This window comes from Lytechinus variegatus, chromosome 6, assembly GCF_018143015.1.
Source record: "Lytechinus variegatus isolate NC3 chromosome 6, Lvar_3.0, whole genome shotgun sequence".
Taxonomy (NCBI): Eukaryota; Metazoa; Echinodermata; class Echinoidea; order Temnopleuroida; family Toxopneustidae; genus Lytechinus; species Lytechinus variegatus.
The window spans coordinates 28,247,858-28,267,569 of NC_054745.1; the positions used below are offsets into that span (position 1 = coordinate 28,247,858).

Consider the following 19,712-nt stretch of genomic DNA (forward strand, 5'->3'; position numbering starts at 1 on the left):
TTGTGCATATGACTGTTTTGTGAAAAATAGGCAAAACCTTAAGGTGTCATAAATTTCTTATTTTACATCCGATTTTGATGCAATTTTCAGCGGTTTGCTAGTTTGATTTTTCTCTATTTATTCAAATTATCATTTTGCTGGGGTGGACTTGTCCTTTAAATAATTTAAAAAATATTCCAACCCTTATACAGTACATCACAAACATGCATCATGAGTGTTAACATTGACAATGTTCAGATTTATTTACAAACCATGCAACTTTTGAATTTACAAATTTGGACAATCTCTTTTAAAAAGACATTCTAAATAATGTACAATTATGACAAGCCTACACAGAAATGTACATGGGATTACTCGAGCAGTAAACTGAGGATTTCATATTGGACATGTATGCACATTATTTGACCCCTTTCAGCACCTAATTTGTCTTTTCTAAATTATATTTGGCATTTGTTTACATTATCCTTGGCTTTAATAATACATGATGATAAATTGGCTACAAACATTATTGACATTAAACATTCTAACATTGCAGAGCTGCCAACCCGAACAAGAACATTTCAGTATTTTTAAAGCTGAAAATTAGTATTTTGGCGAGGAAATCAGTATTTTCAAAGAAATACCATAGGACAACACATAAAACTGAAATTTAAGAAATCAGTATTTTGCATGAAACCATCAGTATTCTTCTCATTTTTCAGTACTAAATACTGAAAATCCGTACTACATGTACTTGGCAGCTCTGACATTGTAATTGTGGTGTCAACATGTTCTATTATGATAAAGACACCAATCTCCAAGATGATATTTGATGGGCTACAAACATAATTGACACTGAAAATTTTAAATAACTTGACACTGAAAATTGTAACGTAGTATCCTCAATATGTTCTATTACGATACAGAAAAAAAATCCAATTTACTGTTGATAAGGGGAACTCCTGTTTCTCTGCATGTACAATTAAAATATTAATATGGTTGCCAATTTGAAGAATGTAGATCCTTAATCATTTCTGGTATGTTCCTGCAAATGCATGAGAACTACCACAAGTATGAAAAGTTGATGCAAAGGTTGTTAGTTGATTTAATGTTTTGTTTATTTGGAAAGTCATGTACTGTAGTAGCCAAGTACATACAATCAAAAGATTAAACCATTTGCCAATTTGAAGAATGGAGAGCCTTGTTATATCTGTTTTTTTTTCTTCTTAGTCACACCAGGGCATTATGATGAGTAGAAAGAAACATTGATGCAAAGAAGGTTATCAATCAAATTTAAAATTCCTTTCCTTGGAAATTCATGATTTTTAAAAAACATCAAATTGGTACATTTTCATTACAATATTTGTGCTTAGTACTATCATTCATTATGACCCAAGTGATATCAAAATCCATATTTTAATTTTGTCAAAGTATGAAAATAAGTAGAAAATCAACAAAAGTTGCCAATTTGAGGAGTTATGGCAGATTAAAGTGGGCTTCATGAAAAGTGTGTAGCTCTACAATTTAACGGAACAGACACAATTATTAAACATTGCACTCATTGATTGATATACAATATAACACTAAACAACACTTTTGGAAGTACACATTGAAATAATGATACAAAAAATAAGAAAAATAGTCACTGCTTTCGATGGGTACCAAAAAATAATGATAATCCGACTGTTGCCATGGTTAAGTATGCTCTTTTATTAACGAGTCCACTGTTTGAAGAGTCGACTCATTAATTCAAAATAGTGGACTTGTGGATAACCATGGCAACAGGCGTCAATTTGGCGCACTGTGACAAAAGCGAGCATCAGCATTGGACATTTCTTGATATACGCGGTAAATACCGTAAGCGTAATTTATACGGGAAATCTGTATAAACATCGGGGATCAACCGATTGTTTTAAAGCCACTTTTGTGAATTTTGTGAAAGGCAGTTTAGCCCCCAAACAAGTCCAACATAGGTAATTTATACAGGAAATCTGTATAAACCGTGGATTCACTTAGTGAATTTGGGCCAAAGGGTGCGAAGAGCAGTTCAGCCCCAAAACAAGTCCAACATACTCCCTCCCAGGCCGCATAATTGTCATCATGGCCAAAGTCGACCCTTTGGAGCACAACATTAGTGGCCAATGGACAAATTTCCCACTTGGTCTAAGTCCACATCTTCTAATGCCCATTTGGTCTTATCGAGTAATTAGGAAAAATGAATCGCATGAAAACGGCCTGCAACATTGGTGGTTCAATTTGGCAATAACATACAATATATACAATACAATTATTTGGTAACAAAACGAACATGATAATAAATAAAAGATATCAAATCACTTATACTAGTAAAAATATGTACATGAATGATGCATGCTCTGTCAATTATGATAAACCATCATTATGTGCATGCTACATGGTATTATTAGATTACAAATATTTCATCATCATCATAATCACAGTATTGTTATTATCTGAATGTCCGCATTTATAACATTTTTAATATATTTGCCTCGAAGATAATCCGTATACGTTCGTAATTCCGAAGCTTCGTTATTCCGAAGGTTCGCATTTCCGAAGGTTCGTAATTCCGAAGGCTTGTTAGTCCGAAAACAAAATGAGGTTCGTAATTCCGAAGGTTCGTTAATCAGAAAACGAAATGAGGTTCGTAATTCCGAATGTTCGTTAGTCCGAAAACTAAATGATTAACGAACCTTATTTCGTTTTCGAACTTACGAACCTTCGGAACAAGGAACCTTATTTCGTTTTCGGATTAACGAACCTTCGGAACAACAAACCTTATTTCGTTTTTGGATTAACCAACCTTCGGAACATCGAACATTATCTCGTTTTCGGATTATCGAACCTTCGGATTAACAAACTCTCTTACGTTTTCAGATTAACAAACATCGAGGTATAGGCAATTTACGTGTTTCGGAATTACGAACCTTCGGAATTACGAAGTATAACCATATAATCAATGGCTGAACATTTCAGGCTTTAAAAAGATCTAGATCTGTGTCAAAACCGAAGAAGAAATTTCTGATACACCTTCCTAATTGACAAGCAACATGGTATATTAAGATTTCAAATTATTTTATCATCATCATTAGAGGATTTGTATCATCCAAATGTCTGCATTTATGATAACATTTTGAATATAATCACCTCTAGAAATTAATGGCTATATATTTCAGCCTTTAACAAAAATGACGATACAAGTATTAACACCCAAGGAGAATGTATTAAAATTCTGACCTAAAGGAGGTAATGCTTGACGGCTTGACCCTCTATTGAAAGAATCCCGCAGGGAATCTATGGAGTGCTAGATAATAATTATGATTGACTTAGCAGCTTAATATATTATAGTTTAGAATCCAATAAAAAGTGACTTTGTCTTCAAAATCAATGGCCCGTATTTTGAAGTCGGGTTGAACTTAAACTCAGGTTTAAAGTTGTAGTTTAAGACTATGGGAAGCCAAAAGTATCAAAAATTTTATTAAGTTGTATGTTTCTTATGTTTACTGTGCTCTTAACTGATTCATCGATGGTGAAGACAATCATCTATTTATACTTCCTAGACAATTATGAATGATTTGAGAGCCAAATGAGCTGAAGTATGATATCTCCACTGTTAGTGATTTATGTAACAATTGGCTTTCCATACTTGAAACCCTAACTTTCAACCTGAGTTTAAGCTAAACCTGCCATCAGATTATGGGCCACTGACAAGTTAAAATTGGCAAATCTCAACTGGAAATTCATGATTTCAAATGAACCAATTTCATGCATATACAATGATTTCACTATTTACATGTATTATTCTACTTGTGACATTTGTGACATTAAATATACATTATTCAGAAATAAATACCGGTAGTTAATGAGGAAATGCTTGTCATATATTGGATATATCTTAAACGTTCTGAATAAACTTAGTAAAGTAAACACTCACTGAAATATGGAATAATCATTATGAAAACAGTAGGGCATGTTCAGACATTGCATAATAAATCCCTGTAACTTTTTCTGTTTTCATACCAAAGATATGAACGCAGCAAGATCAATTTTATTACCGTTCTTTTAACGGCTTGACAAAAGTTGTTTTGAACTGCTCATGACGGGCTAGCAAATTTAGCCATGAACAGTCCTGACAGAGATTTTACTGGCCTCAAACTTTGGACCAGTGTTAGTGTCGATCTTGCCATCGCCCTATTCGGGAGGTTAATTGCGCAATATCTGAACAACCCTATACACAAGGAATATACAAATCCATGTAGCAAGGTAGAGGCCACGTATAATACTTCTCTTGGTCAGTAAGCTTTTAAAGTTGTCGGTTCAATTCAGTCGCGTTCATTGTGACTCTTTTCTATCTATTGGGTAATTTCTGGGGCAATTCCATATAAAATGATCAACCTTTTTACATGCCTGACCCCTCATTTTTCTCACTCTTTACTTCCTTTTTTGAGAGCATTATAATTGTTCATATGAAGTACAGTGTAGTAATATAGGCAAATCATTTGAGGAAGGTCCAGCTTATAGGGAGACAGACATACATGTTTTATGGAATTGCCCTTTTTTTAACATTCAAGTTCTTTATCGGTACCTTATATACAAACATTCTGAACTCTATTAATTTTCACATCTCTGGTGGGTGTTTCATAAAGCTGTTTGTAAGTTAAGAGTGACTTTAAGAACGACTGGTGATCCTTTCTTGTGGTAAATGATATGCACCATTCAATGTTCATTGGTGATAGTTTAGCGCATAAGAAAGGTTCACCAGTCATTTTTAAAGTCGCTCTTAACTTACAAACAGCTTTATGAAACACCCTCCTGGCTCTCTCTCTGCTTCTCTTTCTCTGTATTTAAAGTCCTAAGCGAACAGGCCTATTATGACCACTTACTCACTCACTCTCTATCTCTCTCTCACACACTCTTATTCTGTTCCACTAAACCTTTGTCAGTCTGTATGTCCATCAATAAGTCTGTCAGTCCATCTGTCTAGCCCACACCGACCTTGCCTCACCCTATAGCCATGTGTTAACCTAGGCCACGGTCTAAAGACCACCGCACACCTTACGACCCGACTGGGGCCAGTTGCAGAAAGAGAAGCAAGCAATCGCATCTCTAAAAGTCATGTGCAACTTGCTTTTCAACCAATGAACAGCTTGTATTAGGGACTTGCGTTTACACGCAACTCTTCCTGCAACGGGGCCCCTGGTCTACGACTGGTCTGTGACTGAGTGAGAGGAGATGAATCGCAAGGTAGTCCTAAGCCTCGACCCCGCAAACCTTGCGATCCGATTACAGTACCCTTCTATGTGGGACTCATCATGCATTTTTGCTTTTTGCCATGGCAGCTGATAGCTTACTACTGCATATCAAGTTGTAAGGATTCAACATGTCAAATCCTTACGATTTTTTTGGAATTTGTCTCTGAACGGTCTGCGACTCTCAAGCTGACAAGAGATGTGACGTCACATTTCCCTTCACTCCATCGCAGACCAGTCGGGTCGTAAGGTGTCCTGTGGCCCTAAGTCTGCTAAGCTTATGGGGAAGGCAAGATGTCAAAATGTGTTTTCAAGGCATGTTTTGTATGTTTAGTATGCTCTTCCCTATTAAATTCTTTAATGGTGGAGACAATAACCATATTAATCTTCCCCAGTTAAGAATGATTTCAGAGTCAAATAAGCTGATAGAAATTCATGTCACAAATTGCTTTCCATACTTAAACCACAACTTTAAACCAGAGTTTGAATTATACTTGACTTCAGAATACAGGCCTAGGAATCTCCAGACAGTAACAGCAGATAGCAATGCAGACTGGGTGTGTAGAAGCCAGGGGAGCATTTCATGAAAGGACTTGTCTGACGTTTTATCCGACAAGTACTGTTCGATCCGACAGTTACCACGGTAACAATGTTTCTCCGCTAATCAAATTCAAGGAAAGCTGTCATATCTGACAACTTGTCGGAGGAAAATGCTGATGAAACACTCCCCTGGTATCTGGGGTTTTTTTCATGAAAGGACTTGTCAGACGTTTTATCCGACAGGTCCCATTTTATCTGACAGTTACCATAGGAACAGTGCCTCTCAGCCAATCAAAATCATGTAAAGATGTCAGATCTGACAAGTTGTCGGATGAAAATATTGATGAAATGCTCCCCAGGTTGAAAGCTAGGACAGGATCCAGCCTGTCCGTCCGTCCGTCAGTCAGTCCATCTGTCAGCTCTACCCCTACCTTGCCTCAACCTATACCCTAAGAATCTCCAGACAGTTATTATAGCAGATGGCGATCCAGTCTGGCTGCGTCGAAGCCCACTGTATCTGGTTGATCTCTCCCTCTGCAGTGTAAGCTAGGATAGGGTCTTCAATGGCCCGGGGCATCTGTTGTATGTCCCAAATCAACGCTTGATGGTCATCGGCTGAGGGCAAAAACAAAATTTCATTTTCAACAGAATAATATTAGATACAGTATACAATAGACAAGGATTATATTCATATTTGTTTCGATCATGCAATATTTGTGTTTTACTCTCCCAATCATCTCACCTGGAAATGAATATACAAATAATTTAATACAGAAATAAGTACACAAATGAATGAATGAATGGATGGATCAATTGATCGACGGATGGACGGATGAATGAATAAAATGAATAAATGAATGATTAAAAAAATGATTGAATGATTGAATAAATGATTGAATGAATTAATGAATATAGATAAATGAATAAATCAATTAATTAATCAATTAATTAATTAATAAACATATAAATAAATATAAATAACTTAACATTTAAACCCACCATCAAAGTTGCAAGCAGGTTTTTCATCCGCCCAAGACAAAAATTTCTTAAAATGTGACCTTCCATCATGTTCAAAATGGATCTGAATACCTTTCAACTTTGGAAAGAAATCAAATCAAATGAAACAGAGACAATATTTCTTCTAATTGTGACTCACCAGCTGTACATATGTGGCAAGAGGAGTGTGGAGCCCAGGCGATGCCGTTCACACATGCTCGATGGTTGTTGAGTCTGGCGACTGGTGTGCACGGAACCCTGACATCCAAAATAATAACCTAGAAATGAATAGAATTAACGATTTCATAAATATCCCAGTCAAAACTTTTTTATCAAAACGGATACCTCTTTTCATTTTCTCATTCTAATGATAGCCCAAACTCTCCGACCATGATATATATTGTGAAGTCTCTGCTACCTTTCCTCGAATGAAAAGACCTGTGACACAACATTTGTTCCTGCGACAATTGCTCCGGTCTTTACGGCTCGAATTCACAAAGGTGGTTTTGAAAACCTACGGTTGAATCCATGGTTTATGCAGATTTCCTATATGAATTACGCTTAATTTAGCGCGTATCTAGCACGTGTATAAAAAATTCCAATGCTGCTGCGCGCCTTTTGTCACAGTGCGCCAAATTAACGCCTGTTACCATGATTAGATACGCTATTTTATTCATGAGTCCACTGTTTGAAGAGTGGACTCATGAATAAAAAAGCGTGGATAACCACGGCAACAGGCGTCAATTTGGCGCACTATGACAAAATCGCACATCAGCATTGGACATTTTTTTATACACGTGCCCGATACGCCCTTAATTAAACGCAATTTATACAGAAAATCTGCATAAACCATGGATTCAGCCGTGGGTTTTCAAAACCACCTTTTTGAATTCGGGCCAATATCTCTGAGGGCATAGGGTTAGAGTAAGAATTGTGATGGAGATTTTAGTAAAGAATTATCCAAAGATAAGGATTAGGGTTTATTTAGTTTTGGAGGTAAGGTTTTGTGTTTGGCGTAACGAGTAGATTATCCATCTGAGCAATTCAGGAGCAAATGTCATTGAACCAATCAATGTTGTGTATTTCATATGTGCAACTTTTCAGTGATTTGTTTCATTTTAACCTGTATGAGCGTGTGAATATTGTTGGTTATTAAAAATATAAAATAAAATGAGAAAAATTAACTGCCTTTCCCTCTCAAGGGCTTATTACAAGAGCTGATTAGGGGCAATTCCTCCCCCCCCCCCCCGTAGCATGGTAAATTGCTGAATCGTCTATTGCCAACTCGTCCACTCATTACATGGTAAACCATCATTTAGTCTCATGCCATTCCGTCCATCAACATTCTATCTAACAACCATTTGGTCAAATAAACATTTGGTCCAATAATCCCTTCATCTAATCACCAGTTTGTCTAATAACAAGCTGATCTAATACCCATTTTCTTTTCATTCATTTCGTCCAATTAACACTTATCCAATTACACCAAATAGTTTACGGACTAAATGACCATTGGACCAACTGGTTATTGGACGAAATGGTGACTGGACGATATGGCAATTAGACCATATGGATAATGGACGAATTGATGATAGACCAAATGATAGTAGACGATTTGGTAATTAGACGAATTGGCATTAGACCAATTGGAAATAGTCCCATAGCACCACCCCTGAATAACACTAACCTCAAATGAGTCCATCGCCATGGTAGCCAAGTAGTTAGGATCCTGCTTATTCCAGGCTAATCTCAAGAGCGGATGATGCTGGGGGTCTTCATAGATGATCGTTGAGTGCTCCAGATGCCTGAGATCAAACATCCTCACGGAACCGTCCGCACCTACAGACGCAAACATGTCGCGACCGCCTCCCGCTCGGCTGAAAGCGATGTCGTAAACCTGGAGTAAGAGTGTGAGTAATAAGAAGTTATAATTTGCTCATAATATTGCTGTCATCGATTGATGGATTTATTTGTTTGCATGTTATATTGCAATATCTATTCACAGGGCCTCTTGGAAAACAGTACGGGACTAGTGAAGGGGCCAACCTGGATACACAAAAATAAAACAACTACATAGGCTCCCCTTTTTGAATAAGGTTAATTCTTGTAAAATCACAAGTGGAGAAGTGAATTATAAAGTTAACAACACAAAAAGTGTGTTTTTTAAGTTTTATAAACGGAAAATGGCTGCACTATAGATGATGAAAAGTTTGTACAGTTTCATTTTTTCATAAAGACTATTGTCATATGTGTTTATTTTCATTTGATCCAATACCAGTTCGTCCAATTGTAAACTTGTCTACAATCATTTGGTCTACATCAATTAGTCCAATATCCACATGGTCAAATTGCCATTTCGTCCACTCACCATTTCGTCTAATAACCAGTTGGTCCAATAGCCATTTAGTCCATATATACCATGAGGTGCAATTGGACTACATAAAGAGTTAATTTGGCAAAATGAATGAAAATAAAATGGATGTTAGACCACCTGGTTAAGAGAAGAAATGGTCATAGACGCACTGGTACTTAGACAAAGTGATGATTGGAGCAAATGGTTATTGGACCAGAGGGTTGTTAGACGAAATGTTGATGGACGGAATGGCATTAGACTATAGGAAGGTAGACCATGTGGTGAGTGGACGAATTGGCAATTTACCGTCATATACATCCTTCTCAGCTTTCCACTCAAGTTCCCTCACCTTTTTAAAACTCCATTCCTTTTCATCTTGTCCACATGTACAAAATCCTACTTTCCCTCCCAACCTTGAAACCTCTTGTTCTACATCTGGTGGTATTGGCATCCCTTGGCCTGGGTATCTTGTCTCTAACCTCTGCAACTCCACCTAACTTTCTCAAGTTCTTCATCCCCCCCCCCCCTGGCTAGCAGTCAGATCAGTTGTGCTTTCTAAAGTCCTATCGCTGTATCATCTCTGCCAACAAACTGGTCCTCTCCATCATGCCTCTTTTCCATTCTCCTCTCCTTCATCACCCATCTCTTGATCCTTCCTTTCTCCACCCTCTTACTCTCTCCATTCCTCATCGCCTCTTGATTCTGAGCAATTCCATAAAATAATCAACCTTTTTGTACGTCCGACCCCCATTTTTCTTAAAGGTCAAGTCCACCTCAGAAAAATGTTGATTTGAATCAATAAAGAAAAATCAGACAAGCACAATGCTGAAAATTTCATCAAAATCGGATGTAAAATAAGAAAGTTATGACATTTCAAAGTTTCGCTTATTTTCAACAAAATAGTTATATGAACGAGCCAGTTACATCCAAATGAGACAGTCGATGATGTCACTCACTCACTATTTATTTTGTTTTTTATTGTTTGAATTATACAATATTTCAATTTTTACGAATTTGACGATTAGGACCTCCTTGCCTGAAGCACAAAATGTTAAAATAATGGAATTCCACGTGTTCAGGGAGGAATGAAACTTCATTTCACATGACAATGACAAGAAAATAAAAATATTTCATATTTCATATAATAAAATACAAAAGAAATAGTGAGTGACGTCATCAACTCTCTCATTTGGATGTAACTGGCTCATTCATATAACTATTTTGTTGAAAATAAGCGAAACTTTAAAATGCCATAACTTTCTTATTTTACATCCGATTTTGATGAAATTTTCAGTGTTATGCTTGTTGAATTTTTCTCTTTTTATTCAAATCAAGTTTTTGTTGGGGTGGACTTGTCCTTTAAGCTTTACTTCACTTCATAAATGACCAAGTCATGGTCTTTTGAGAATATTACAGCAGACTGTCAAAAAAACAAGAAATCAGAGACAGAAAATTTCATTAAGGTCCCACATATAGGGGGTCGGCCGTACATACTCTATGGAATTGCTCTTCTTGGGGGTTGTTGGGTTTTGGCACAGGTCATGCCACCAAAGCCACCGCTCCCCCTCCCCCCGACATATAAACAGTACACATACCTCTTTATCGTGAGCAATGAGTTGTGTTTTGACGTGGCCTGTCACCATGTTAACCCTCCCAACGATCTGTCCTGTCTCCAATCCCCAGATAGTACACGTCGTATCAATGCTGGACGTCCCCAGCAGATTAGGGTCCACCTCGTTCCAATCAAACGACGTCAGAGGAGCGCAGAAATCTGAGTTTTTGTTCTGAAATAAAACGGATCATAAAAATGTAATTTATTTAAAGACATTGGTTAAAAATACAAAAGGTCCTGCTCACAAAGATTTTAACAGGTGGAATGCCTCTGGCCGTCTCACCTGCATCACGCCGTTCAATATAGCAGCAGTGCTGACTTTGAATACTACTCTAACTCGCACAAGATGTTCAGTGATACATGGTTACTCTTATGTCCACTTTTTATGAACTAGACCAATAGACTTACAGAGATATGACGGTTATTCAACAAAAAACCCCAACATGGCCAAAGTTCATTGACCTTACATAACCTTTGACCTTGATCATGTGACCTGAAACTCGAACAGGATATTCAGTGATACTTGATTACTCTTATGTACAAGTTTCATGAATCAGATCCATAAACTTTCAAAGTTATGATGGTAATTCAACAGATACACCCAATTCGGCCAAAGTTCATTGACCTTTGACCTTGGTCATGTGACCTGAAACGCGCACAGGATGTTCAGTGATACATGGTTACTCTTATGTCCACTTTTTATGAACTAGACCAATAAACTTACAGAGATATGATGGTTATTCAACAAAAAACCCCAACATGGCCAAAGTTCATTGACCTTACATGACCTTTGACCTTGATCATGTGACCTGAAACTCGAACAGGATATTCAGTGATACTTGATTACTCTTATGTACAAGTTTCATGAATCAGATCCATAAACTTTCAAAGTTATGATGGTAATTCAACAGATACCCCCGATTCGGCCAAAGTTCATTGACCCTAAATGACCTTTGACCTTAATCATGAGACCTGAAACTTGCACAAAATTTTCAGTGATGCTTGATTACTATTATGTCCAAGTTTCATGAATCAGATCCATAAACTTTCAAAGTTATGATGGGAATTCAACAGATATCCCTAATTCGGCCAAAGTTCATTGACCCTAAATGACCTTTGACCTTGGTCATGTGACATGAAACTCACGCAGGATGTTCAGTGATACTTGATTAACCTTATGTCCAAGTTTCATGAACTAGGTCCATATATTTTCTAAGTTATGATGACATTTCAAAAACTTAACCTCAGGTTAAGATTTTGATGTTGATTCCTCCAACATGGTCTAAGTTCATTGACCCTAAATGACCTTTGACCTTGGTCATGTGACATGAAACTCTAATAGGATGTTTAGTAATACTTGATTAACCTTATGGCCAAGTTTTATTAACTAGGTCCATATACTTTCTAAGTTATGACGTCATTTCAAAAACTTAACCTCAGGTTAAGATTTGATGTTGACGCCGCCGCCGTCGGAAAAGCGGCGCCTATAGTCTCACTTTGCTTCGCAGGTGAGACAAAAACCCAGGAAAAAATCAAATTCATGCAGACACGTTGCAACTGCCATCGGAATAGCAGCACCTATGCAGGCGAGACAAAAATTCAAGAAAAATGTTGTTAAAAGTTTGATAAAAATCTTTAAAAGTGATGAATACCGTCACAGATAAGCACTTCCTCCATTTGTCATGTCATTTACTTGAAAAAAATGTCATTTTCTAAATAGTTATTATATTTCTGTGGTGGATATATCATCAGAGACCTCATTTCAAAAATTCATACTTCTATTAGAAAAATGTTTTTTTATTATTTTTGTTCATCATGTTCCATTACAAAATTGAATGGAATATTCACATTATAAACAAGAGAGCTGCTCGCATATCAGGGTGCTACATAAGCACTTGCCTGATTGCCCGGGGCAAGTAAAAGTTAGAGTTGGGCAAGTGTTTTGAAGTAAAGACCAAAACTACTTGCCTGAATTGGGAAAGCAAAAATTATCACAGTAGAATGACCAAAATTAGCTAATGACCTAATTTTGGTCATGGCAGGCAAGATAAAATCACTTTGGAAAAAGAAATGCAATAACAAGGTAGATCAGTTCATGTCAAAAGAGAGAAAAGATCAATGGTTTATAAAACCACAAAACTTTCTTTTGAAGAGGTAAAACTATATTTTCAAGGATTTTTTGGGGCAAGTGAAATAGATTTTTGGGCAAGTTTATTTCAGCTATTTAAAAATTTACTTGCCCGACTGGGCAAGTGCTTTTAAAAAGTTATGTAGCACCCTGCATATGAAGTCAGAAATTAAAAACTTAAAAATTCCATATATCTCTCTTGTTCTTTCATGGATTTTCAACAAACCTTCTTTCTCAATTTTTTTTCAGCTTTCATTGAAACCAACCTATTATCTTGGTGAACTTTCAAATGTTTGTATATTATATGTAAACACTTTGCTGATAATGACACTACGTTACTTACATTATTAAGAAGACATTCTAATCTTGTATCAGTATCTCCGACTCGCCAAACTCGCAGATAATCTCCACTGGTTGCCAAGAGATCCGGAAACACACCCTTCTATAAGAATCGGTGTTCATCATCATGAAAAGAACAAGACCGGATAACTAATTAACAATGGTCTTTACAGGGAGAAACCCTTCTCTAGTAAATATTATCATTAATATCATTAGTATTATGGTCATTATTATAATCATTATCACCATCGTTATCATTTTCATCGTTATCATCACCACCATCATCATCTTCCTCCTCCTCCTCCTCCTCATCATCATCATCATCATCATCATCATCATCATCATCATCATCATCATCATCATCATCATCATCACCATCATCATCATCATATCATCATCATCATCATCATAATATCATCATCATCATTATCACCATCATCATCATATCATCATCATCATCATATCATCATCATCATCATCATCATCACCATCATCATCATATCATCATCATCATATCATCATCATCATCATCATCATCACCATCATTATCATCATATCATCATCATCATATCATCATCATCATCATCATCATCATCATCATCATCATCATCATCATCATAATCATCATTATCCCCATCATCATATTAATACCAAATCATTAAACAGGATTTAAATTAATACCCGATTTGGAGGAAAAAAGTCAAAGTAGCAATTGAGGTTGGAAACTCTTCCAATATTGTTTCACAAGGAGTGGAGCAAGTGCATTGCATGTGGGCATGTGAAAATCTGATCATAACAATGGTGAAATACATGAACATGTAATAATCCTTAAAGGTAAATGCTAGTTTTGGTAACGATATCAAAATGAGTTCGTACAGAATCTAATGAAATGACCACCAAAGTGTATGTTTGTATAAATAAAACGCATGTGCCAAAGGATTCTGGAGGAAATTGTGTAATTGCTGAGAAATCAGCAAATAAGCACAGGATTCGGGTAGGGCGTCGGGCCCGACGCTCTAAGCAATAATTATACATTGTCCCACGTGCGCTTATCTGTGTTGGGGATCTTCGGTGTGAAAATTTTTCAGCGTAGATTTCAAGATTTCACAAAGTTCAGTTAATGTAACTGTACCAGATCTAGATCCTCGATGATATACTGACAATTAAGCCTTGTTTTACAGACTTTCTCATGAAATCAGTGTTTACTGCAACTACTGGCATTTCTCTTTAAGGTCGGGATGTTTAGAGACGTTCAGCCAAGAGGGTACTCCAGGCTGGAATTATTTGTATCTAAATAAATAGAGTAAAATTCAGAGTGAAAAGTGCTGAAATTTTATCAAAATAGGAAAACAATTAACGAAGTTATTGAATTTAAAGTTTATCGATACTTTTTTAAACAGTTATGCACATCAAGATGAATATTAATTGGGTGGGCTGATGATGTCATATCCCCACTTTCTCTTTTCTTATGTGTTGTATGAAATCATAATTGTTTCATTTTTTCATACATGTGTAAATAATGTGTCTCCATTATGATGAAATACATTGTAAGTTGTGGCAATAAATAGCTACTTAATGCACTTAATCAGTTGTCCATCCAATTGCTTTAGTTCTTGGTAGAAAAATTTGGAATAAACTTACTTTTATATAATAGAATACAAAACAGCAAGTGGGGATATGACATCATCAGCCAACCAAAGAAAATTCATAAAGACATACCTAGAGCTGTTTCACCAGAATAATGCAAATCTTTAAAACGCAATAACTTTGTTATTTGTTGTCTGATTTTGATTTAATTTTCAGCATTTTGCTCTGTAAATTTTACTCTAATTATTGAGATATAAATATCTCCAGCCTGGACCATCTCTTTAAGCACAATGTACCGTAAGGGCACTAGTATTCAACCCGTTTTGAGAGATTCCTCAAATATAAAGAAATATAGAATTTACCTGAATTTCAGACCCATCTTATTTCAAAGAGCAAATGCTGGTTATTCTTTTTCCGTTATTTTTTTCTTCAACCAGTCGACTGTGTGCGCGGGTGATCGAATTATACGGCGACGGTTTTTGGCACTAGTATTCAATCCGTCGGCACTAGTATTCAACCTAGCGATGAAAGATGGTCCTGTCTCTCAATCTGCCCTTGTCCCATCCGACTATGGACTAGACCATTTGAGATGAGACCAAACAGGGAATTAATCGAAGCCAGAGACTTACATAGATCTAGATCTAATTTAGCAATCTAAACCCTTTTGAGATTTGCTATCTATCCTCACTAGGTTGAATACTAGTGCCATTCAGTGCAAAAGGCCATCGCCGCATAATTCGATCCTCCGCACATACAGTCGACAGATTGAAAAAGAAAATACCGACAACAGATTACCCTGGAAATAACAAAGGTATGAAATTAAGATAGATTCCATATTTCTAAGTATTTTGGGGAATATGTCAAAATCTTTGAATTATGCCGGGTTGAATACTAGTGCCCTTACGGTATACTACAGGGAGCCAGTTTTATAATTATGAGGGGAGCAATAAAAAGCTCTCCTAAAAGTGCGAAGAAGACCTGCGGTAGGGGATCATTGACTGACACTCTTATTCTACATTCAGGTTAAGTGAGGTTAGAATAGATATACATGGATGAATACGAATGTGTATGAAGTTGCCTGATTTCTAGTTTTTCTGCATTTATCATTTCATGTCATAAAAAAGTCTAATTCGATGAGGCGAGCGATAAATCTCTCTACCTCTACCTGAAGTGGATTAAGGCGAGCAGTAGCAAGTAATCACTCTCACTCGCCTTAAATCTGAGTCCCTGATACCCCTTTCATAAACCCAATTATGCGGCTAATAGCCGCATAATTTGGTCGTAAAATTGGAGGAGGACCAGAGTTATCCGCATTGTTTTGATGCTGCTATTATCCGCATAATAGTAGCATCAGGACAAGATTTTGAGTTTATGAACGCATTTCCAAATAATGCGGATAATTGCCATGGTGCGGTCACAAGGTCACCCTTTTCCAACACAAGCGCATCAGAGGGGGCGTGTCCAGTTGTCATGACGATTATCCGCCTTTTTCAGGACGGGCGCTCGTAAAAATGATTTTCGGAGTTTGTGAACGCAATTTTTATTGAATTATCCGCATTACTCTTAGGCGGCTAATTTAGGTTTATGAAAAGGGTATGAAAGTATAAAGAGAGAACATTACCATGATTACACAGATACTGTAATTAAGATATAGGATGGAATATTGCTTACATTATCAGGTATCCACATGATTTTAGTTGTTGGGTAGGGATGATCAAACGTACTCTTTGCTTCAAATTCTGAAGTCTCTTCATTCAGAGCTACAATTTGAACCTGTGGGGAGGAAACAAAGACATAATTTGAACAATTATCTTTTTAATCCTATGATTTAGATCTTTACCAGGTACATGTAGACCAAAAACTTCAGTCTCTGTCATATTGGTTGTTCCGCTGAACTCCGTTGGCTCCAATCACCAATTACAGAAACCGAAGTTCTAACTCAATCTGTACAGCCTACGGCCTACAGGGACTCAATGGCCCGTATTCTGAAGTCGGGTTTAACTTAAACTCAGGTTTAAAGTTGTGGTTTAAGTATGGCGAGCCAGTTGTAACATAAATCACTAACAGCAGAGATATCATACTTCAGCTCATTTGGCACTCAAATCATTCATAATTGTCTAGGAAGTATGAAACGATTATTGGCTTCACCATCGATGAATCAGGAAAGAGCACAGTAAACATAAGAAACATACAACTTAATAACAAATTTGATACTTTTGGCTTCCCATACTTAAACCACAACTTTAAACCTGAGTTTAACTTAAACCCGACTTCAGAATACGGGCCAATGGCTGTATGTTTAAGTTTGGATAAACCAGGGTCAGGGAATTGGGAGTTGCACGACAGCTGAAGTATGAATGTCACCGTTTTTTTCTTTTAATTTTCTGTTTTGGTGCATTTCAGGCCAAAACGGAATAGATCTAATAATCTTTATTTTGGTCCAGTTTTTGTATACATTTTTATGAAATAAAGACAAAAATCAATGAGCCCCATCGGGAGGATTTTGCATTTTTAACCCCCATAATGGTGGCTGCATGGTCGATAGCGAGCCGCGCCATCTGTGACTGTGTCTGACTTGTAATATTTTTTGTAATTTGTACGAGGAGAAATTAAAAAAAAACGTTCAAAAACTCCTCAAAACAGACGGCTGCCAGCTGTCTACCCATCATACTACCGATTGCCTGGCTTAATAATAGAATCATTATTTTATCAATGGCATCAGTATCACATCACAATTGAAATTCACACTTGTCATTCACGTTCACATCACACTCACCGCTTGTGTGCCTACACTCAGTACACATCACTCAGCGTACTTACGGCGCAGTGCAGTGTACAAAGTCTATGAGAAATCATGAAGATTTTTTTACTTGCCTTATTATTGTATTCTTCGACGAAACTTCCCACCGCCAATCTGAACCGTTTGTCCGGTCTAACTCCCCAATTCATACTATATAATGTCCATGGGGCTTCATATTTGTAAATCTCCTTCCTTTTCGGCGTAATACCCGACATTCTGGCGGGCTTCATGAGAAAATAATCGGTAGTTTTTCACTTGACTAGAATTCATGTATACACAACACTAGCGCCATTAACCTATCTTTTTTTCTCTCTCAATGTGTATAGCGCCATCTATCTCGAAAAATAAATAAATTGATTGCAAAATAATTTTTACAACGATATGGGGAAGAGATGGGAAAAAAAATATTTATGGAACAAATTTCAGTGATTATTACTCACTTTGGTGGCGAGCTACTGAAAACCCTTGCATATGATTTGTTAATACATAATTAGCCGGTGAAAATCACTGGCTATTTTTTTTATGAAACGCTCCCAAGGTCACAAGGCATAATTAAAGGGGTGGTCCAGGCTGAAAATCTTTATATTTAATATTTATAGCTTAATACACAGAGTAGAACTCACTGAGCAGAACGCTGAAAGTTTCATCAAAATCGAATAACAAATAATAAAGTTATTGCAGTTTGAATTTTAGCAATATTTTGTGAAAACAGCGTCATGAATATTCATTAGGCGAGCTGATGATGTCACATCTCCACTTTCCGTTTTCTTATGTTATTACATAAAATCATATTTTTTTATTATTTCATACTTGTGTGAATAAAATGTCTCCCTTATAATGAAATAAGTTACAGCAATACTTTTGATATCTAATGCATTAAATCAGTTGTCAATCCAATTTTTCTAGTTCTTGGAGGAAAAATTTGAATAAACCTAATTTCATATAATAAAATACAAAAGAACAAGTGGAGACGTGACATCATCAGCCCACCAAATGAATATTCATGACGACTGTTTTTACAAAATATTATTAAACTTTGAAATTCAATAACTTTGCTATTTGTTGTCCGATTTTGACGAAATTTTCGGCATTTTGCTTAGTGAATTCTACTCTATTTATTAAGCTATAAATACTTTCAGCCTGGACCACCCCTTTATAGGCATTTGAAAGAGACGGGAAAGAGAGCAAGGCGCGAAATGCAATCCGATAAGGGGACGTCACCCTTTTCCCCTCTCTATTAAAAAAGGAGAAATGAAGTCACTGAAATAAAGGGTTACAAATCCCACATCTCTTTATTTGATAGACCTCAATCTTTTATATTTCCCCCTAATCTTTTCTTACATATTTTTAATGTAAATGTTGTTATCTAATCTATAAGAACATTATCTTTGAAAAGATATTATTATATCGAAACTATTGAACGATCTTATTGACTAAACAATGCACAGCTATAGGATAACAATTTGAAATGCATATAATTTTGATTTACATGTAAGGGAGAAAGGGTGGAAATAGAGAGAGGGTAGGCCCAGGAAAGATTGGGAGCTGGTGAGGAAAGGATTCAGAAAGATTGGAGAGAGACCGGGGGGGGGGAGAGGGAGATGAAAAAGAAGAAAAAGAAAAGTGGGCGAAAATAACGGCATGGGATAGTTTTCTAGGGGAGCGCCAAATTAATGTTTGATCATATAACTTTTTGTGGTAGTAAGGAAGAAAAATCGAGGGGGAGAAAATGAAGAAATAGGAAATATTGTACAGAAAAGACCGCGTAACGTTATTACATGCACCCCGTGACTATAGGCCTATATGTTACCTTAACCATTCTAAAATCCTACGGAGCATGCCGCCCCTGTATTGCAATAAAATAACGGCATACATAAGGTTATGGGGTGGGAATGGAAAAATCTAGGGTGAAAATTAGACGTGGGAGTGGGGCAGGAGATATTTTTAGAACAAGAAATTAAGCGAATTCAAACACATTAATCTTCAATTGAAGATGAACTCAGATCCCTTAATAAAATATTTCACATTTTTTTTGTTATTTTCAACTATTTTTTTGAAAGTGTACGTGTATGGTAAAAGGAGGATAAGAAAGTAGAAGCACACATCTCCCC

At 36.6% G+C, this 19,712-nt stretch overlaps 1 protein-coding gene across 2 annotated transcripts; it reads right to left on the reverse strand.

The window, feature by feature from the left end:
• Nucleotides 1–6,069: 6,069 nt before the first annotated feature.
• LOC121416582 (DDB1- and CUL4-associated factor 7) lies at nt 6,070–17,917 on the reverse strand. Of its 2 annotated transcripts, none has more exons than XM_041610076.1 (7): nt 17,676–17,917; nt 16,473–16,574; nt 13,219–13,314; nt 10,731–10,919; nt 8,470–8,679; nt 6,943–7,060; nt 6,070–6,401 (listed from the first exon to the last, which is right to left on the reverse strand). In XM_041610076.1, the coding sequence occupies exons 1-7, from the start codon at nt 17,829–17,831 to the stop codon at nt 6,229–6,231; spliced, it is 1,044 nt and encodes a 347-aa protein (XP_041466010.1). In that variant the 5' UTR covers nt 17,832–17,917; the 3' UTR covers nt 6,070–6,228. The 2 variants fall into 2 exon arrangements, with proteins under 2 accessions (XP_041466010.1, XP_041466008.1); XM_041610074.1 differs by having other exon boundaries at nt 13,219–13,317.
• Nucleotides 17,918–19,712: the final 1,795 nt, after the last annotated feature.